Here is a 23,097-nt window from a genome sequence, read left to right as displayed (position 1 = left end):
ATTAGTGTCATAGACACTATGATAGGACATATACAGGATGCAAATACTCTAGCATTTGCATGGCATAGACACTATGATAGGACATATACAGGATGCAAATACTCTAGCATTTGCATGGCAGAATCTGGTTCAGATGTTCTAGACCAACACAAAGGCAAGGAAGTTGCAGTTAAAGCAAGAGTTGCATACTGTGGAAAAGAAAAGCATGTCCATCAATGAATATGCCTTAAAGATCAAGGTCATTGTTTTCTGAATCCCTTGCGTCTATCAATGTATTAGTAGAGGATGATGATTTGGTGAGTGTCTGTTTGAATGGGCTTGGCAAAGAGTACAAGCCATTCAAGACCTCCATTGCAGTTAGGGAGAATATTCCCAATTTTTGGGACTTGATATCTATGCTGATCATAGAAGAAAAGGCTTTAGGTGAGGATTCTTCTTCACAAAGCAAGAACACATCAGAGTAGGCCTTCTACTCTAATTTAGGTAGAGGCACAGGTAGAGGCTATGGTCGAGGCCAAGGTGGCTTGACAAGGAAATCAGAATTCTGGACAACAACAGTCCAATGATTTACAGTAGCAATCATACACAGGTGGAAGAGGCCAGTCTAGAGGCATGGGGAGCCAAAGAGGCCGAGGTGGTTGGAAAAGAAATCAAAATGCAAATAGCATAAAGTGCTATTACTGTGGCAAAGCAAGACACATGGCAAAGGGCTGCTACAAAAAGCAGAATGACATTAAAAGTGGGAAGTTACAGCAAGGCAACTATGCAACATCTAGCAAACATGGAGCACAGAGTGCTGTTTGGCAGTGTGAGGATTGGAGCAAAGGCATGAAGAAGGCCTGTCGGGACTGTCGGCCTGAAGAGGGTTTGTCGGCTGAATCAGTGGGAGTCGGCTGCACCAGGACTGCTGTTGCAGGCGCTTCAGATAATGTGGAGTTATGACAGTAGTGAGCAGCTATTTGTGATGACAGTAGTGAGCAGCTATTTGTGATGCAGCACATGCTTAGTTCCATAACATGGGACATGTCAGGATCTCAAGATATATGGTATGTGGATTCTGGCGCCTCTAACCACATGACCAGTCATGCTAAGTGGTTTAGAGATATGCAAAAAATAAAAAAACTAGGTTATATAAAAACAAGTGATGATACTGCGCATCCCATTACGCATGTTGGTAAAGTGCCATTGTCTATGCAGGATGGAAAAATGAAGTACTTGGCTAATATACTTCATGTTTTGAATATTACAAAGAACCTGGATTTTGTTGGACAGATGGTTGAGCAGGGTCTGCACAAGTGAGGTTTAATCCTCAAGGATGTTTTGTGGAAGACTTCAAAAATAAGTGTCGCTTGGTTGCAAAGGGCAATAGAAATAATAGGATGTTTACTTTGGATGTGAACATGCCTGAGATAAAGGCAACCATGTTTGTGCATGGAACAGGTGTCATTGCAGATATATTGACATATGGCACCCAAGAGCATTGGTCATGTGAATGTACAACGACTGAAGTCTATGCATGCCCAAAATATTGTTGCAGGTTTGCCAAAGTTTAAGGTTGACGGTATGTATAAGATATGTGAAGCATGCCAACCTGGTAAGCATGCCAAACATGCTTTCCCACATGAAAAGCATGTCAATGCAAGGCCATTGGTGGATGTCATACATTCATATGTATGGGGATCGACCAAGACTGCAATAATTGCAGGTTGCAGCAGGTACTATGTTACATTCATTGACCACACTAGGAAATTGTGGGTTTATTTCATGAAGGAGAAAAGTGAGGTGTTTGCTCACTTTCAAAGATTTAAAGCCTTGGTCGAGAAGGAAAAAGGTATGCAAATAAAATTTCTAAGACAGATGATGGGGGAGAATATTTCTCCAATGAGGTCAGCGATTTCAGATTAGATGGTGGGGGAGAATATTTCTCCAATGAGTTCAGCAATTTCCTAAGAAAGCAGGGAATCAAGAGGCAGTTTACATGCAGGTACACTCTGCCGCCAGAAGAATGGTTGTAAGATTTCTCCCTCGAGCTTTTGAGGAGTAAAGGTATAAGAACCTCCCCTTCTGTTCTTATAATTATTCCCCTCTCTGAAATAGGAGAAAGATCTTGTTTTACCCTGTTTTGACCTAGAGAGAGAAAATATCTAGAGAGAGATAATCCAAATTTGAGATATCTTTGGATATAAAAATCCTCCTAGTGTTGTCTAAAATAGTTTCCCCTGAAACAGAAGTTCAAAATGAACTTTCCAATGTGCATTAGGAATCAATTAAAAATGATATAAGGGACCTTAGTCTAAGGGTCTAGATTTTTAGAAATTTTTGGATTATAGTCCAATTCCCATGGGCCAATAAGATTAATCCAAGTGATGTGGATGTAATGAATGAGATGGATGTGAATGGATGCGATGAAATGTGAATGGATGACATGTGATGTGATGTAAATAGATGTGAATGGATGTGATGTAAATGGATGTGAATGTGATGTGATGTAAATAGATGTGAATGGATGAGATATGATGTGATGTGAATTGGGATAGATGTGAATGGATGAGATGTGATGTGAATGGATGTGATCTGATGTGATGTGAATCGAGATAGATGTGAATGGATGAGATGTGATGTGATGTGAATCAGGATAGATGTGAATTGATGAGATGTGATGTGAGATGTGATGTGATGTGATGTGAATCGGGATAGACATGAATGGATGAGATGTGATGTGAATGGATGTGATGTGAATTAGGATATATGTGAATGGATGTGATGTGAATCAGGATATATGTGAATGGATGTGATGTAAATCGGGATAAACATAAATGGATGAGATGTGATGTGAATGGATGTGATGTGAATCAGTATATATGTGAATGGATGTGATGTGAATCGAGATAGACGTGAATGGATGAGATGTGATGTGAATGGATGTGAATCAGGATAGATGTGAATAGATGAGATATGATGTGAATGGATGAGATATGATGTGAATGGATGTGATGTGATGTGAATCGAGATAGATGTGAATGAATAAGATGTGATGTGAAATGGATGTGATGTGATGTGATGATGTGATGTGATGTGATGTGAATCGGGATAGATATGAATGGATGAGATGTGATGTGAATCGGGATAGATGTGAATGGATGAGATATGATGTGAATGGATGTGATGTGAATCGGGATAGATGTGAATGGATGAGATGTGATGTGAATCGGGATGGATGTGAATGGATGAGATATGATGTGAATGGATGTGATGTGATGTGGATATGGGTAGATGAGAATGAATGAGATGTGATGAGGATAGATGAGGATAGATGTGATGAGATGTAATATGATGTGATTGGATGAGGATAGATGAGGATAGATGTGATGAGATGTAATATGATGTGATTGGATGAGAATGGATGACGATGATGAGGATAGATGTGATGAGATGTAATATGATGTGATTGGATGAGAATAGATGACGATGATGAGGATAGATGTGATGAGATGTAATATGATGTGATTCGATGAGAATGGATGACGACGATGAGAATACATATGCTTGGATGTGTGGAATAAACAATGTGACTTGATGTAGAAGAATGTCGAATAACGAGAAATGATGTGGAACAATGTGAAAAGATGAGAGCTCGCTAGTAGAAACTGTATTTATGACCTGGTTTTAAATGATTGTTTTATGTCAAGAATCTTGGGAAAGTATTTTGACCATCTTGTGAATGAGGTCGTGGTTGGTGACCTAAGTGATAAAGTTGCAATAGCTGATGGAGAGTCAATGGAAGACGTCTCGCGTAGCAAGGTCGGCCGAGGTCTTGACCAGCCTCGGTTTGATTTAAATGGTGAGCTTCCGGTACAGTGGATGAGGGACCACGGAAGCAGCCTATGAGTGAAGCTGCCTTGATGGCTGAAAAGAATATGCCACATTACTTTTGGGTAGAAGCAATAGCAACTGCTGTGTACATTATGAAAGGGACACCCACTATAGCTGTTCATGGTATAACTCTTGAACAGAAGTTTACAAGCATAAGACCAGATGTGTCTCACTTGAAAGTGTTTGGGTGTATTACATATGTACATGTTCCTGATGAAGTGAGAATAAAGTTGGATCCAAAGGCAGAGAAATGCATCTTGGTTATGCTATGGAGAAGAGCAAAAAGGTTATAGATGCTATAACCCTACCACTCATGAGATGCGAGTAAGCAGAGAAGTTGTCTTCGATGAGACGAGTAGCTGGTATGCACCATTAGTGAAGGCGACAAAAGATGTAGATGTAAGAAGTACTTGCACCACATGTAGAGAGCAGCAATCACACAGGGTGCTGAGTGGACCTGGCGAGTCCTCGAGTAGTGGATCCAATGTTAGCCCATGGTCAGGCAGGTTGAGGAATGATGCAGGTACACATGTATCACACGGAAAGGGAAGGAAAAGGTAGATCAACCTTTTGTGCCTGATCGGTCAGCAGGTCAGCAGGTCACTCATATGTGGATGGTGACTCTAGTGAAGGTGACAGAAGATGCAGATGTAAGAAGTGCTGATGTTGCACCACATGTAGAGAGCAGCAATCACATAGGGTGCTGAGTGGACCTGGGGAGTCCTCGAGCAGTGGATCCAATGTTAGCCCATGGTCAGCCCATGGTCAGGCAGGTTGAGGAATGATGTAGGTACACATGTATCACACAGAAAGGCAAGGAAAAGGTAGATCAACCTTTTGTGCCTGATCTGTCAGCAGGTCACTCATATGTGGATGGTGACTCTAGTGGCTCTGAGCAAAGCCTTGATGAGGAGCTTGGAATTCCATCTGTGGTGGTTACTCCTGGTGTAAGGAGAACCAGGACTATTTTGAGGACACTTAGCAGTGATCCAGGTGTACGTAGGTCTACGAGGGTTAGATACCCTGTTGATAGGTTGAGATATGATGGATATACAGCCCATCATTATACTTACATGGTAAAAGCAATACAGGAGGTTGAGCCCACTTGCTTTGAGCAAGCAATTGGAAATAAGAAATGGTAAGATGCCATAGATGATGAGATGGCAGCATTGGATGCAAATGTAACATGGGAGTTAGTGCCTTTACCTAAGGAAAAGAAGGCAATTGGATGTACGTGGGTGTATAAAGTTAAGCACAATGCTGATGGTTCAGTGAGCAGGTACAAGGCAAGATTGGTTGCCAAGGGCTATGCACAGACTTATGGCATAGACCATGAGGAGACATTCTGCCCAGTTGTTTGCAAAAGAATGGCGATCATGAGAGCTGTCTTGCTATGGATGTAGTAGCGAATGGTTGGTCTTTACATCAAATGGATGTAAAGAATGCTTTCTTGCATGGTGATTTGCAAGAAGAAGTGTACATGATGCAGCCACTAGGTTATGAGAGTGATGCACATCTAGATTTTGTGTGCAGATTATGCAAAGCCCTGTATGGCTTAAAGCAGGCACCCAGAGCATGGTCAAACAAGATCGGGGAATATCTTGTTACCATTGGATTTCAAATATCCAATGCAGATTTTCACTATATGTGAAAAAGGCAGATAGAGAGATCAGGCTATTAGTCATCTATGTGGATGACTTGATTATCACTGGTGATAGTGATGCAGACATACATGATGTTAGGATGCTTTTGAACTAGAAGTTTGAGATGAAGGATTTGGGTGAGCTGCGATATTCTTGGGTATAGAGGTGGTGAGATCACCTCATGGCATTTTGCTATTGCAAAGGCAGTATAGCTTGGACATATTGTCCAAGTATGGTATGACAGGCTGTAAGCCTATTTTAGTGTCATTGGAGCAGAAGACAAAGCTTTCCATAGATACAAGTGAGCTTTTGGAGGACCCCACTACATACAGGCGCATAGTGGGTAGTTTGATCTACATGACCATTACGACCCAGACTTGAGCTATACTATTGGACTTGTGAGTCAGTTTATGCAGGCCCCTAGGAAGCCACACCTGGATGCACACCTGGATGTATCTAGATGGATCCTCAGGTACATAAAGTAGACTTGATTACATTACATAGAAAATGGACTATAAAATGGACCCTTTACTAATCAAAAAAATAGTGCTAATCAAGATATCTTGGGAAGGGGGGGGGAGTGTACATTCTATCCACTAGCTTTGGTTATAAAATATAAAGTAATGAAATGCCCCGTATTCCAATTAGTGGGTGAATTGGAACTCGTGGGTTCATCAGTAACCGTTACGGTAGACACAATTAAAACAATGCCCATCTCTACCCCCAAAGAGAGCTGATTTGGTGCTCTATTTATAGACAAAGCACCGAATGTCCTCACTTAAGACTAAGGCAATTACTTTATTGTGCTCACCATGTGAGATTGGGGAACCATGACACTACCACAGATATCCGAGGGTCCAGCCCTTAGCACAACTATTGATACCTAGAGTGCCACTAGCCTTACCAGCACTACAAGTACAAACCATTGCAGCTTGCAGGGCAGCCAAACCCATCCTACTTACCAAGAGGGATGTTCCGAACATAGGACATGTCACCTTTGCCACCGCATGTTCTACCACCATAACCACCATAGGCTAAAATCAACCAGGTGTTAATTGAGGAGCCCTTGGACGAGGGGGACGTCATGCGTGAGGTAGAAATTAATAATGAGTACTATGGGGACCCCACGAGATCACGCCAGAGTTTTATGTCTTATAGAACAACAATGCAATGCCAGTGTTTCAAACCACAATGCAATGGAAAGGTAAAGACATAAACTCAACTATGAGAAGGGGTCCAATATAGTCTTTTGGTTGTAATGGACCTCATCAAATAGCAGAGTGTCCTCATAAGAATGTGGCTAATATATACGAGCCAAGCCCAGCACTCGGCAGCATCGACCAACGTCATGCCTTTCCTTGTTTTAGTGTGGGGTTGATCATTTGATTATAGGCTGTCCATATCATGCCAGTGGTTATGCTTCTACTTCTAACCATGCCACTATTAGGATTCTAAGTGTGTAGCTTGGGAATATCATGCCATTGAATGTACTGACACGAGCACAAGGAAAAAAAGTGGGCAAGGGGAAAAACCCAGTGGGTGTTACAACCTCTAACACTAGAAGAAGGAGAAGAGTGAAGAAAGTACACAAGGGTGATACCATGGTCACAATTCAAGATGGATTTGAAGAAGATACCATCGACACACCGGATCCACCCAATCAAAGGAAGGAGATGACCAAGTGCCGAAATAGGATGGGCATCAGCCCCCCCAAGAAACTACAAAGGAGAGACCAGCAACCCCTAAGGGGATTGGGGAATATCTAAATGTTGAAGAAGAAATAAGGAAGCTTGAAGAAGCTAAGGCCTTGGTTGAGGAGTGACAATGAAATCACAAAGCCAAATTAAGGGCTAACAGGGCTAGGGATACAGTGTACCCAAGAAACGAGCTGATAAAGGAAAGGAAATTGGATGTGCCTACTCCAATTCTAGAAGGATTCAAGGAAGGGACTCACAGTGACCTCATGGCAAGAATGTTTGAGGAAGCGGAGCAAGATTTTTCCATCCATTCATTACCTAGGGTTGAGTATGTGACAAACACATGGAAGGAACCCTCACTTACCTAGGGAGCCTAGAGACATAGGCAGTCTCGTAGCCATATTGTCCACCACCATTAAAATGCTGCTAGGACCATTGCAATACGCTGGCATTATGGGCAAATAGGGTAGAGGGAAGATTAAACCCAATGTCCACCTGTAGAGAGGAGACTCGGTCACCTCTAGTAGAGAAAAACCTAGTGCATGAGGAGGAGGGAACTTCCAGATTTATCAAAACACCTGTTAATCAACTGGTTTGATATTATGAGAGTGATGATACAAATGCTACGATCCCAATTTGCCATAACAGATACCAAGCGTTGTCTATCCTGGATGGAGGAGCAGGGGTGAGCATCATTACAAAACAATGTTGGGAAAACTGGGGTAAACCAGAATTGGAAAGAGCAGATCTAATTGCCAAAATGGCATATAGAACATCCTCAAGACCCATGGGGATGTTGAAAAAATGTAAGACTTAAGGTATTTTCGTTCTGCTACCACATTTTTTGTAATGAACTTCCTATGCCAACCGGATTCATATGACATTATCTTGGGCAGAACTTTCATTATTGAGGGAACCCAAATTGGTGCATAATTGGGCGTTAGATCAAGTGTATGTTCGAAAGGATTTGCAAATTCTAAAGATTGATCTACAAATGTTGAAGGCATACCCAATGGAAGGGAAATTGTTTGGAAATGATTTGGTCACCACTTGAATGAACCGGGTCCTACAAGTCTCCCAACCAATGGAGGAGAATTCATGGGAAGAGGAAGTGGCCGCGATGTATGCGTGACTTCCACCCCTGGATTTTAGTGAAAACTAGATGCATGTGCTTGCTACTATATATGTGTTGCCTTCCAGAGGAACCCAATATGTTGAATTAGGGAACATTCCTACCACCTCAGTGTGCATGATAGATGTGCAACAAAGTGAAGAAGAAATAGAGGATGAAGACTCCAGCAGCACAGACGATTCTGGATGAGAAGGCCACAACAACAATACCCAACGCCTCAGGATATGGTGTAAACAAAAGAGGTATACCGCTTGACAAATGCCTATTATTATGAAGTAAACCCACAGACACCTATTATTATGAAGTAAACCCACAGACGCCCAGTGGCTTAAGATATCTCGAGGTCACTAAGGTGCGTGAGGAGTTTTCTAAGAACTGGGATGAAGAATTGAGTAAGATAACCCTAGAAGAAAAACAAGAGGAGAAGATTGTACCTCAAGAGTCGGAAGTGCCTAAACTCACAAAGGCAAGATGAAGAAAATTAAATAAGGCCCTGGCTGAAGCTGAGTGCAAGGCTAAGAAGGTGATGGCTCAGACAAAAAATGAGGAGAACAATAGGCCAGACCTACTCTCAGTGCTGGACCATTTTAAAATATACACCATTGATGAATGAAAGTGGTCTAATTGATGCAACTAAAAGGGTAAAGGAAGATGGCCAATCCACGTCTTACGATGGTCCAACTAAAGTTAAGGATATTGATCTTGCAGAGCCAGGGGAGGATCCCAAACTTGTTTATATTGCTAAGGATTTAATTACAATTGAAGAACAAGAACTCATTACTCTCCTCAAAGAATTAAAAGATTGCTTTGCTTGGAAATATAGTGAAATGAAGGGTGTACCACTCGAGGTGGTTCAACACACTATTCCAATCATGGATGGATCTAGACCATCCAGGAAAAAGCCATACCAGATGAATTCAAAATATGCGATGATTGAAAGGAGAAAATTGATAAACTCATCTGCGGATTTCATCTATGAGATCAAGCACACAGATTGGCTCTCATCAGTGCTCATACCAAAAAAGAATGGGAAATTCAGGGTCTATTTTGATCTCAAAAAGGTCAATCCAACCACCCTACCCACTACCGTATATACTGAACATGTATTGAAATGGGTAGCAGGTGAAGAATCTTACAGCTTCTTAGATAGGTTTTCAGGTTATAATCAGGTGTCCATAGCACCAGAAGACTAGCACAAAATGGACTTCAATACGATGTGGGGAACATATGCTTATAAGTTATGTCTTTTAGCCTCACCAATGTCCCAACAACCTTCCAACGATTGATGTGCATGGCCTTCAAGGACTACTTGAAAAAGTGGCTAGAGGTATTCATTAATGATCTATGTGCACACTCACGGTGGACTGAACATTTGGCTTGCTTAAAAAAGGAGTTTGAGCGATGCCAATTGTATCATATATCCTTAAACCCTTTGAAGCGTCAATTATGGGTCAAGCACGGTGTAATCTTAGGGCACATTGTGTCTTAAAACGGTATTTCTACGGATGAGAGAAGTAAAATTGATCTTGGAATTACTCCCACCCCACCAATTACAAAGGTGTATAGAGGTTTATGGGCCATGTTGGGTATTATCATCATTTCATCTTATTCTATGCTGAAATCGCCATACCATTGTATAAACTACTCATTGTCTTTGAATGGACTGAGGAATGCCAAGAAGCATACGATAAGTTGAAGAAAACACTGGCAAGTGCACCTATTCTAAGGCCATCCAACTAGGATCTTGTATTCCACGTACACATCAATGCATCAAATTTTGTGATAGGATGCATATTGGTGAACCTGGGGAATTCAAATTGGATTACCCGGTTTGCTTCTCAAGTCGTCAACAACTAAACGATGCAAAGATAAACTACACCACTGCAGAGCATGAAGGCTTGACCATGGTTTATGCTGTAAAGAAATATCGACATTACTTATACTGGCTAACAAGTTTGTATTCTTTGTGGACCATCATGCCCTATTATATTTGGTGAACAAACCTTGCACCATGGGAAGAATCACACGTTGTTTACATCTACTCTTAGAATTCGACTTTATGGTTATAGTACAAAAAGGGACACAACATGTGTTGGCCGACCACCTATCTAGAATTCCAAATAGAGAATATGCAACTGGCATTGATGACCTCCCAAATGCTTGTCTGTTCCAACTTGACATGGTGCTTGAGTGGAGTGAGGACATTTCAGACTATCTAACTCATGGTTTTCCGCAAGATCAACCCTTGAACAAGGATAAAATGCATCTCGCAACATCTTATCAATTGATTGCTAGAGAATTATATAAGCTAGGCAAGGATGCTATCCTGAGAAGATGTGTGCGAGAAGATGAATTTATCATGGTATTAGAAGAAGCACACTCAGGAATATCTAGAGAACATTTCTCTAGAGAAGCTATAACTCGCAAAGTGCTTCAAGCAGGACTATGGTGTGGCCTATGTTATTTGGGGATGCCATAGAGTTTGTGAAAAGATGCAAGGAATTCTAAAGATTTGCTATTCCACAACAAAAAGATAGGATGCCACTCACCCTTGTAATTGTAAGACAACCCTTTGAGAAATGGGGGATTGATTTTGTTGGACCCATTAGTCCAACATCGCATCCGTCTCACAAGCCCAATATGATTGTGGCCACATATTATTTTACAAAGTGGGCAGAGGAAAGGGCCTCTAACAAGTCGATGCTCAAACCACAACCAAGTTCTTATACGAACAAATTATTTCTAGATTTGGCTGCCCCCCACTTGAATTAGTTAGTGACCAAGGTTCACATTTCATTAATGAGGTGATTGAATGCTTACAAGATTCCTTGTAGTACATTTCAAATCATCACCTTATTACCCACAAGCAAATGGTCAAGCAGAGAGCACTAACAAGATTTTATGTGCTATCTTGATGAAAACTTTAGAAGCCAGTCGCACAGATTGGGAACAGAAGCTGACTGCAGCTCTATAGGCCTATCGTACATCGTATAAGGTAGCGAGACGAGATATATTCCCTTTTGTCTAGCTTATAGTGTTGATGTGGTAATGCTAATGGAATTTTTAGTTCCAAGCCTGCAAATTGAAGTACATAAAAGGCTTACTGAAATGCATTAGCCGAGAGATCGGTTGATTTGAAAAGCTTGATGAAACCAGGCTGATTGCATCACATGGGCTTATGGTCGAGAAACTACGCAGAAAACGTTGGTTTGACCATAACCTAAAACACAAAGAATTGGAAGAAACGGGGGACCTCATCCTCCTGTATGGTGTTGGAAGCACCAAGAAAAATAAACTTAAATATAGAGGGTTAGTACCTTTCAGAGTGTCTGAAATCACCCCTCAAGGGTCGGTCCGAATTGAAACCATCGAGGGAGTAGAAATGGAAGGATACATCAGTGGGAGCAAACTCAAAAAGTATTACGAACCCATGACACAGGAAATGCTCACACAAGAGCATCTTCTGAAACAAAAGAAGGAGCTAGCCAAAGAAAAAATTAGACAAGCTCTAGAAGAAGCCAAGGCAAAATAGAGACTCCAGGGAAAAATGCTACATGTGAACATGGCTTTACTCACCTTTGCTTGATGAGGATGATTGGACATTGAGCCTGCACATCAGAGTGTAAAAGTTTCTACGAAAGAGAGTCACACTAAAAGCATTGCATTAATTGATACAGGATCAAGTCATAACTTGATCTCCTATGAAACATGGGTAGCTCCAGGCAACAAACCTCACCTTGAGGCCTCTATTGCACAAGTACGCAGCAATGTGCAGTTGTCGACCATGAAAACTGTGGGGTTTTTTAATGTTAATATTTCTATTGGAAATAATGCCTTGGTTGTTGGAAAGGTATTTGTCATGCCTACAAGATCCATGGAGGAAGAGATGATTCTTAGACGATCTTGGATTTGCACCAATAATTGTCACATCCGATGGGCACGCCTCAATGACGGCAAGGACACCATCACCATGCCATTATGGAGTCCATTAAATAAAGGACACCATCACCATGCCATTATGGAGTCCATTAAATAAAGGAAAAAAGGAAATGACATGTGACATGAAGCCGCTAGTACCAAAGAAAGCAGAGGCCATAACAGAGAGAGCATCCATGTCACAACCTCATCTCTATATAAGAAAACCATAAGCAAAGCAACAAAAGTATCCAATACGTTAATAGTGGATTTCCAAAGCCTAGCTTCAAGCCCAAGGGAACTATGATATAGACAAGACCTCATGGGAATCCAACCAAAAAAGCTATGCTACAAGCAAGGGACCAGGAAGGAACCCCAAGGGACAGGAAGCAATATTCTAAGCAAGCTCGCACTCAACTCAGCATTCAAAAGCGTTGGGTCCGAAAGGACTTACTAGCAGCATAGGGCTACTATCAGGGGAATGCAACGGTATGGGTACCAAATACCAATCCAAGACCCAATGTTGTGTGCACCTTTAGGACAATAGAAGAGGCCCATAAGCACAAACAAAACCAATCCACCGCTAAATCAAGTGATAAAGAAGAATCGACATTGGTCTCACAATTGAAAGTTGTTCAATTAAGTAAACAAGGGTGTGCAACAGCGCCAATCTCATCCACCAAGGAGAAAGAGCTGAACCAAATTATGGACTAGAGTAAAGAACACTTGCACTCACATGTACAAGAAACAGAACAAGTTCACCAGGATTCAACGGATGCACTCCTCAATTGGATGGAGGGAAAAATCCGAAGCTCTCACTCTGAACTAAAGCAGCTGCAACAACAAATACCCACAGGCTCCAAGGTACCCCATTGGTTTACGTGGTAGTAAATGGAGAAGGATCATAAGAGGTAACCATCCCTAAGCAAGTGGGTACAAGGTATAAGAGTATGCTTGTCATGCCGTGAAACATGTTCATTCATTTCACGAATACTCCTCTCCTCCTTTGAATACATAATGTGTAGCCTTGAGTGTTTGAGCATATAGGAAGCCATAGGGTATCAAAATTTATATCCAAAAGGGATCAAACAGTTTCACGTCGTGAGCTAGTTCGAGCTACGTCACGCCGTGAAACACTCAGAACTGTCTCACATCGTGAACCACTTCAAAATGTTTCATGTCATGAACTGACTCTAGCAGTTCACATTGTAGCTTCTTTTTTCCCTTTTTGTGCATTCTTCTTCGACCTCCTTCGTAAGATCATCTTGCATTTGATCTTCATCGTCCTGCACTGCTCTTCATCGGCTGTTAGGTTGCGTCCGTGTCAGTGTTCGTCCCTTCTTCCTTACTTGCAACCGTCGATCTCAGATAGGAGCACGTTATCCACCTTCGTTTGTTTCATTCATATGTATAAAATCATTGTGGGTAAAGATTGAATACATTTCAATATTCCTAATCGATTCATATCTCCTTAATCAATTTCATTTGTTACTTCCCCTTTTTGTTTTTCCAAATCATCAATCCATTGCATGTAAGAAGGTTACATCTCCCCCCAAATCGCCTCACAAGGGCATGAACTCTTGACTCGTGAAATAGTAGTCTGCTATTTCATGGGGTCCACACTAACCCCTTGCACCAAGGACTTAAAATTTGTTGTTCATACCACACATACATCACTAACACTCCTTCTCCACTGATAATCATGACACACCCAACTCTGTTGTTTCACGAATTACTAAACCGCTATTTCACGTGCTAAGCCTCTCATGGCTTAAGCATCTCACAGCTTAAGCATCTCACGAATTAACTTCTCACACAGTGCTATGTCACGACCTGCACCTTCACAAATTAGAGCTCATTCCCACACACCCTTTATTGCTCTCACCCCACAAACACTCTTTACATCTGAACACACACACACACACACACACACATAAAAGGGACCACGAGCTCCTACCAGTCATTATTATGATTGATGCTATTTTCATTATTACAAATGGCCTCCTCCACTACATCAAAACCTGAAGGGAAGAAACAACTCATGAAACAATATTTCTCTAGTACCATAGCCCAGAGTGTTTGCAGATATTAGAGGATATAGAGGTTAAAAAAAAGTTGGAGAAGGTGGTTTGGGCCCGAACTTCAAAGATCCTCCCCCACGCTATCAACCCATAAACTTATGTGCGGAGTATTTGAAGACATATGACAAGGACACCAAGAGAGGTACATTAACAAAGTCAGATGGCACAACTGAGTAGGTCCTCATCACAGAGGAGTTGATACACAACGCTTAGTTGCCCCCACCAATCTTGACACATGTACACAGTTTCGAGAAAACGCCATGGAAGACATGTTGAAGAGGATTTCTTATAACTCCAATGGGGCAAAATATGATAATATAAGGGATGAAGTAGATGAAAAGGAGTTGATAACGCTTAGTTGCCCCCACCAATCTCGACACATGTACACAATTTCAAGAAAACGCCCATGGAAGACATGTTGCTGAAGAGGATTTCTTATAACTCCAATGGGGCAGAATATGATAATATAAGGGATGAAGTAGATGAAAAGGCTTGCAGAGCCATGTCCATGCTCATGCAAGTAAAACCCGTGGACAGGTATAACAGGGTACCCCTAAACTACATCACCAAGGTCCATGAAGAAAAAGAAGAAGACTGGGCATGGTACATACATTGTGAAATGGAGAATTATTTCAAGTCACACCAATCAAAGGTGTGTAACCCCTATCTCCTTACTAGAGTGCTCAACAATGCAGCTAACCTTCCAGTTCGCGAAGGCACACAGGGAGCACAAGTACCCCAAGCTGAAGCACCCTTAGAACCATCTACTATCATTCCCGAAGAGTTGCACAACAAGGACAAGCGGTCTTAAAAGAAACTAAGGAGCTACTACAAGAGCTGAAGAAGGGTAAGAGAACCAAGAAAGACAAAAATATAAAGATGAGGGGGATCCTTCAATAGATTGAAGTTGAATCCCAATGCTTGGATGCAGAAATGTCATAGGAGAGAGCTTCATTGAACGGGCGCTAGAGCAGCAAGAAGCACAGGGCACTAAAAGGATAAGCATACCAGCAAGTGCAACTCCTGAGTTGCCACTTCCCACACCACCCTCAAGCTTGGCCTAGATCGTATTCACAAACCTCTCACCACTCCGCAACTCTATTATTTCGGATTAGCAAAACAGGCTCCAGAACAACAAGTGTCCCAAACTGATATGAGTACAAGGTATGAAGAAGCTACATCAGCACAACCAGAGGCCACAGAGGAAGACCACGAAGTTGGAAAGAGAAAGAGAGCAGAAGAGCCGACAAGCCCAAGTAAGAAGAGGCAAATAGAAGATAAGGGCGTAATAAGAGAAAGTTCCTTCCTACACAACTTAGAGGCTGATTGATTTCTACTTGAAACCATGGAGGCCTTGACAGCGTGTTGCAATTGCAATTTCATGAAATAGAGGGCTTGGCCTCCACAAGTGCCTCTATGTGGTAACAAGAACAAAGGGTATGACGATGCCAATTACTTACTACTCACATGCTCCATGATAGGAATGCCACCCTATGGAAACAATTACAGGAAGCGAATGATCAAGTGCATGTGCTTAAGGAGAAAATGGCTACAACGGATGCAACACACAAAGAAGTAATACTTAAAAGCCTAAAAGTAGTGCAAGAGTAGGAAAACATATTCCAAACATTAGAGGAGAACAACAAACTGCTCAGCAAGATAGTGGTTTAGAGGATCAAAGAAAACATGGAGCTCAAAGCACAAGTCGACCAATTAGCTTCAAAAGGAAGTGGCACATGCGAGAGAAAGGGAAGACCAACATACATAGCAACTCAAGGATGCCCATGCCACGTTCACAACCAAGGAAGAAGGGTTTAAGGGGAAAATCACTAAGCTAAATGAAGCCATTGTTGAGTGGTCAGCCTTCAAACCGAAAGGGAGTAGATAAACAAAGCCCAGGCTGACAAACTCAAAGCCTTAAATGAAGTGACCCAAGAAAAGAGTGTGGAGATTGATCAAATGCTGGCCAGCCCCCACCAGCAAGTGCTTGAACATGTACATCAGCAGAGCAGTGAGAGTTTAGCAGCAACAGTGAAAAGGCTGAAGCAGATTGAAGATGCTCATGCACAGGCCAACGCTGCAAGAAGGGCACAAGAAGAGGCTACAAGAAGATATGATGAGCTAGCCACTGCTAGAGAGGTATGATAGGCTACCATTTCTGACCTCTTTTCAACCAACTCCTCAAGGATACAAGAACTGGAACGCCAGCTCGCCATGCAACAAAGGACTCAGAGGAGAGAAACAACTGATGAATTATGGCACCCTGTTGAATGAACCGCCTTGGAGATAGGTTCGTTTTGTCGGTAACTCCTCGGGCCCCTCCTCAAACACAAACATTGTTTTAATCTACACTAACACTCTCTCTCCTTCAATATGAGATTAACCTCACATAAGACCTCAGACTAGGAGACCTTACACTCATCCATCAGAATACGAAAAGATATGCCGACCCCACCATCATAATAGGAATCCTTCGGGGAGATATAGTACTAATCGACCCAACTAATATCTTTTTCTATCCCTTACATCCCATAGTGCTCAACCTTCATAGTTGGTGTCGAGTGCTACAACAATCAGACATCTTGGATGATAGTATTGATAAATTCGACTTGTTTATGCCAGATGATATCCCAATAACATCGGCCAACTACGAGGTTATTGTTGCAAGAAGTTATCAATGGGTCATTAGCCACGGTTGGATAGAAGTATATAACACCCATCAGCATCTAAATCTTTAAGAATCCACTTTACATCGTCCTTTTGGTATTATAAACTTTATCAAAATATCCATAAGCATTTGGAGTCTATGCTTACAACTGTGGTTTATAATTTTGATAAACAACATATTGAATATCCTAATATAGCCCCAGAAGATATATCTGAACTCCAAGAATTTATGAAACTAACAAGCTCACCCACCCACCCCCAAGTTCAGGAGAGGGTCAAGAAGAGACACAAGGCTCCTCTATTTCAGCTACTTTATCCCGTGTTCTCTTCCATCCAGTGTTCAGGAGAGGGTCAAGAAGAGACACAAGGCTCCTCTATTTCAGCTACTTTATCCCGTGTTCTCTTCCATCGCAATTACTAAATCCCTTTCTGAGTGTAGCTCCTACTAACCCATCTGAGGCAGATTGCACATTCTCTCGCTTACCTTCTATCCCTATTGATATTCCTACTAACCCTTTAGCCCTCGAGGAGATGCCGGCACCCAATATGTCTCCACCACGGCCGCTTGATGAGGTACGCAGTATCGTGCCTCAGGACAACATTGAAGCTTTTATTGACATAAATTTCCTTAAGTCCTTAACAGTTGCAGAATACAAGGGATTCATCAGAGCAAGAAGCCCACTTTTAAAGCCAAAGCTCATGTTCAAGGTGGTGATGCAGATCACACCATTTGAACCCACCCGAAGGATTATGCCCAATGCTTACTATGCAATGGAATCAAGAAGGCAGCCTTATGTGCCTTACCCTCTCCGCGTACCAATGCCAGATTTAGAGGAGCTGTTATTACCAATCGAGGGAGAAGGCACATTATGGGAGAATGTGGCTAAACACACAAAGCTGGCAAACCCCCACCTAGCAGACCTGCTGGAAATTCAGATTGTCACCTTCATGATTGGCTATTGTTTCCGCAAGTGGCGCAAGGCACATCAGTTCATACAAGGGGATGCTACACAGCCATCACCACCACAGATGATACCAATCCCCACATTGAGGATTTAGTATACAGCCGGATTGGTGAAAGGAATATCTAACGATCCCCGAATATAGTCATCAGTACCAGTGTTCCCCGCCAACCCAAAGAGTGGATCCGCTCTACATGCCCATTAAAAGAAGGCTCACTCCACTCCAATTCCACGACGCAAAGAGAAGGGATTCTCATGTCTGCTACAATTTTCGTCATCTACCTTTCCAAATATTACAAGCCAACGACAACAAATGCTCACATGGATACGAGCTTGGCGCTGAATTCCTGATCTAGACATCGTGTGGCTGTTGACATGAACACATGCCCCAATGAAAGAGGCATGATGCTATATTATCATCGCCTACGGTATCTTCCCGGCTACATGCACATCACATTTGAAGACATGGTGGACACTGGGTTCTGGACTTCACACTCAGCATTCAGAGAAAAACCCTGAAAAAGCTTCAATCACGCTGGAACTTCTATAGACATAAGTTCGGCGACTAGGTCTTTCGACCTCGGTAAAAGGTTCTAAGAACATAACCTACATCAGGTAGGGGGGGATGTTAGTCCCATTTTGGATTAACAAAGATGCTCCTCCAATTGAGGACATTAATAAGTGTCATGTAAAGGCACTATAAAAGTTGTATTGAGATATTGGCCACCCAAGGTCTTAATTAGTAAGTTTTGGGCACCCAAGTATGAATAAGGGCCAGTTGTATAAAAGGCAATTCTCATAATGAAATGATACAATCCCCCTTTGTGCTATGAGAACTCTTGTGATTTGTCTTGAGAGAGAGAGAGAGAGAGTGAGAGTGTGCTCTAGTACATGTGCGTCTTTTATGCATGCATGTGTGTGAGAGAGCGAGAGGTTGATTGCCTTGCATTCATGATGCAAGCGACTTCGTGGCGGCGGTGACAGCGTGGAGGTGAAGTTCAGAGGAGTAGAACTTCCAAAGCGAGCTTGGGGTGCATCAAGGGACTACCCAACGATTGTTGTGTCTATTGCTTCTACCGTGAGCGGTTGTATGGAGTTCCCTTTCGGGAGATGCGGTAGCCCATAACATCCTCTCACGTAGCTATATTCCCTCTCTCACACATAACTTGCATGTAGGTTGAAACGTGGATGCAATTGCTTCTCTTATTAGCTCGCAGATGGGACTGCAATGCGCACACACACATATATATAGAGAGAGAGAGGACTGCATGCCAAAAAGTGCCCAGCTCCTACTCAGTACACTAGTTGTATGAGAAACTTCAACTTAGGCTAAATCACCTTATGTTTTATTAAAAAATTAAAATAAAAGTGCAAATGCACTTTGAAACACACACTACCAAAAATATATCATTTACAAGATGCCGCTTGCTACACCTTGACGAGCAATGGAACAGAAGGAGGAGTTGAATACTCAGCGCTGGCTCCAAAGCCACAAGGACCTCTACCAATCTGCTACCCGCCATCCCTTCATCCTCAGCATCCGCGACGGATCTGTCGACCTCGATTGCTTCAAGTGTTGGCTAGTCAGTACATGCCTTTTACTAATGCTTTAAATCTAAGATGATTCTAACACTCGATTATTGCTTTGTACTGTGTTTTCTGTTTGTCCAGTGAAGTTCCTGCGTTCTTTAATTTAGTTCTGGTTGCTTGGAATCCAATCAACTCTTTCTCATTCAAAGACAGTCTTGCTTAAGCAGAAATTATATGTACTACTAGACATGACTCTTTTGTGTCTTTATAAGTCTCATCAATTTGAACACCGTGCCATTGCTACTCCAGTGCAATCTTTATATTTCTCTCCCTCTCTCTCTTTCTCTCTCCACACACACAGACACACACACACACACACAGGCGGCGCGCACATGCGTATGCGTATGCATACACACCCTACTCATCTGTAGGGCCTGTGGCCAATGCATGATGTCTCAAGGTAGTACAACACGTTCCTTGGCTTGCAACTTATGTGAAAATACCCATGTTCAGTGGTTATTTGGATTGAATCATAATAAGTGTTGCATTGATGTGTACAATGCAAGTGACAGTGGGTTTGTTGAGAGAATACATGATGTACTCTATATCAATTGGATCAAGCCATACATGGGAGGCATTCTTATGAAGTTTAGCATATGTTAAGAAAAGGTTGTCCTTCATAGGTTCAGGAGTGGCACAATGCACATACAGCAGCAGGATCTCAACAAGTTTTACACCCACATGAGTCATGACCATGTGCATGGACATAAATTTATTTTGCGAATACCCTGCTTTTTTGGCTGAATAGCAAGATCTGTCCAACAAGTAAACCTTGCTACCTACACAGTGCCCCATCCTTGTGTATCATGGGTGAAAAGATGGCCCATTAGTAGGATTCGATGTGTTTGAGAGAGAGAGAGAGAGAGAGAGAGAGAGAGAGAGAGAGATCATAATAATGTATTCTGAGGAGGCCACTGCCTATGAGATTCAATCATGCAAGTACATGCTGATACAGAGAGCCTACCCTTTAATCAACTTCTTGATGTATTGCTTGATATGAGGCAATTATAACCCATTTTTGTAGTACCCAACCCATGGATATTATACATCCATCTATTTGTCTAGATTTGCCTTTGTGTGTTTTTGGGTATCGTTTCTCTCATTTGAGTGAGGTAATGGCAGTGTTCCTTTTCAATTTCTTAAGTCCACCACAATATTAATGGTTTCTTATAATCATGCTGCATCATAGGGTTAGGATAAGCATGCAGGCATGAGCAGGTTGAAGTTGTGAATGTGCAAGGTTGCATTGCAAGGAAGAGTTATTAAAGGTTCACCACAATTGTGATAGCTGCACTTAATGATAGTGTGCACGACAGAGTTGTCAAAAGTTAGCATTGGCAAGGTCCCAACCTGGTTCTCACGTTTTTGCTAGGTAGAAGCGCTTGCCAACCCCGTTGAGACGTTTGCATCCCATCTGGCCAGCCAACCTTTTGCAACCCCGTTGACAGTAAGCAACATTGGAAGCATTGGTTGGCAAGTTGGGAAATGCTACATTACAATCTTGCACTTGTGAAAATAATGTCCTATCTAACTGTCAATGGAAAGATGGTGAGTGCCATGCCAAGTGAAGTGCAGTTGTGTCATTGCCATTGTTGTGTACGTTCGGATAAGTTGTAGTACTTGTGCATGTAAACCTGTCTATGGAATAGAACTAACCCTAGTGACATGGCATTGGGATCCATTTCCATTTTCATTTTTTGCCGTTTTGACTCTGTTGGAGTGTTTTGATATCTTATCATTGACATCTAGCAGGACATTTTCTTCTCTTGATTTGATGTGGCATTCTAGGGTTGGTTGTTGGCAACAGCTCCTCCCTAGCAAAAGCATGAGAACGGGGTTGGGACTTTGCCAATGCTAAGTTTTGACAATCATATGATAAAAGTGCTTGGTGATTTCTTTCCATCATCTAAATGTGGACTTGTATCTTGATTCTTGGCACTTATGATGACAGGGCCAAGACTATTTTTTCGTGAGGTCATTCGTTAGATTTGCGGCAAATGTTCTTGTGAAGCTACCAAGAGATGCTGATGAAGCTGACGTTGACACTTTACTAGGAGGTATATGTGCCTTAGAGCAAGAGATCTCATGGTTTCGTTCAGAGGGATCAAGATGGGGAGTGCAGTTCAACAATGTGGTTCTTCAGGAAGCCAATACAAATTACTGCAGGTGAAAACACAGTCTCTCCCTCTCTCTCTCTCTCTCTCTCTCTCTCTCTCCAAATGATCACTGTTGTGTGTATAGCTAGTTGCCTCATTTTCTTTTTCCATGATTTAGCTACCTCATGGAGCTATTGTATCTCATCTTGGTCTCATAGATGCTTTGGGTCTGCACGCGTGCACACAGAACATGACATGCATTGAAGTTTCAGGAGTTTGTAAAAATCAACTCATACATTTCATGATTACAGATTTCTTGATGAGCTTTCCGAGTCTGGTACGGAGTGTACTGTTGCTTTAGCTGCATTTTGGGCCATAGAAGTTGTTTATAATGAAAGCTTTGCAGTCTGTCTCGAGCCTGGTGCAAAGACACCACTGGAGCTTCAAAATGCTTGTGAACGGTGGGGAAGCCCCAAGTTCAAGATGTATTGCACAGCTTTGCAGAGTTTGGCTGATAAGTATCTCCAAAACTGCCCTGCTCATGTGCAAGAGCAGGCAGAACAAGCATTTGTGAAAGTTTTATCAAGTGAGGTTGACTTTTGGAACATGAGCGTTGGCAATTCTTGAGTGAATTTTGTTGTATTGTAGAGGCCAAGGGCAGTCATTTTCCAGCACAGCCTTAGCAATGAATCTAAATGAGGAGGAGATGGCCCCCTTGCAGAATTTTTTATGTGCTTCTGATCATAAAACAAGTTTATGAATCTATTATAGTGAATTTTCTCCTTCTAAAAAGCACACCAAGCTTAACTACCTTTTTGGGACTTACCTTGGCAACGCTTTGATGAAAGACTTTTGGAATTCACTATCAAGAAATACACACATAGATGTGCACTAGATGGGCCAAAAATGGACACACAAAACATTGTTGTGCATACATGCTGAACGATTTGTGTGAAATATGGGTGCAGTGTACTTTATTGATGCTGAATATTCATTTGTATGCCTTGATGCTTTCATTGTTGTTGACACTTGAGGCTTGGGGAGATTTTACCTGCCTATCATCCCTCATGGGTGGGGGGGACACTTCTGCCTGTCTAATGGGCATGGGATTTGGCTCTCAAGGTCCTTAGCTGTAAACTATCTCAACAAATATCGTTGATGTACCACAGACGTCTACTCTTGGGGCTTTCTTGCTGCTCATGAGAAGTAGTGCAGAGGCCAGAGGTCGCTGGTGCGGTGGCCACTGAATCCTCATGGGAGGGGATGATACCTTTATCACGTGGGTGGAGCAAAACCTGGCTTTCTTTGTGGGTGATACATGTGGTTAGCCCATGTCTATTAAGTGTGCAAAACTGTACGCCTAAGTGAGCTCCCAACACATGTACCAGCCGGTCTTCAACAGGCGGCAGCAGCAGTAGAAGCTTGGCAATGCTTCTCTAGG

The 23,097-nt window shown here is 42.1% G+C and overlaps 1 protein-coding gene across 2 annotated transcripts; it reads left to right on the top strand.

The window, feature by feature from the left end:
- Positions 1–19,367: 19,367 nt before the first annotated feature.
- On the top strand, positions 19,368–22,448 carry LOC147603055 (heme oxygenase-like, multi-helical). 2 transcript variants are annotated; one of them, XM_086797324.1, is made up of 4 exons: positions 19,417–19,553; positions 20,933–21,108; positions 21,512–21,726; positions 21,968–22,448. In XM_086797324.1, exons 2-4 carry the CDS (start codon positions 21,046–21,048, stop codon positions 22,281–22,283), a joined length of 594 nt encoding a protein of 197 aa, XP_086653450.1. In that variant the 5' UTR covers positions 19,417–19,553; positions 20,933–21,045; the 3' UTR covers positions 22,284–22,448. The 2 variants fall into 2 exon arrangements, with proteins under 2 accessions (XP_086653449.1, XP_086653450.1); XM_086797323.1 differs by lacking the exon at positions 20,933–21,108 and having other exon boundaries at positions 19,368–19,553.
- Positions 22,449–23,097: the final 649 nt, after the last annotated feature.

Source organism: Cibotium barometz, chromosome 65, assembly GCF_041138505.1.
Source record: "Cibotium barometz isolate CiBa-2024 chromosome 65, ASM4113850v1, whole genome shotgun sequence".
Taxonomy (NCBI): domain Eukaryota; kingdom Viridiplantae; phylum Streptophyta; class Polypodiopsida; order Cyatheales; family Cibotiaceae; genus Cibotium; species Cibotium barometz.
The sequence above is the reverse complement of the archived record's forward strand: the minus strand, read 5'-3'. Positions and strand labels throughout refer to the sequence as shown.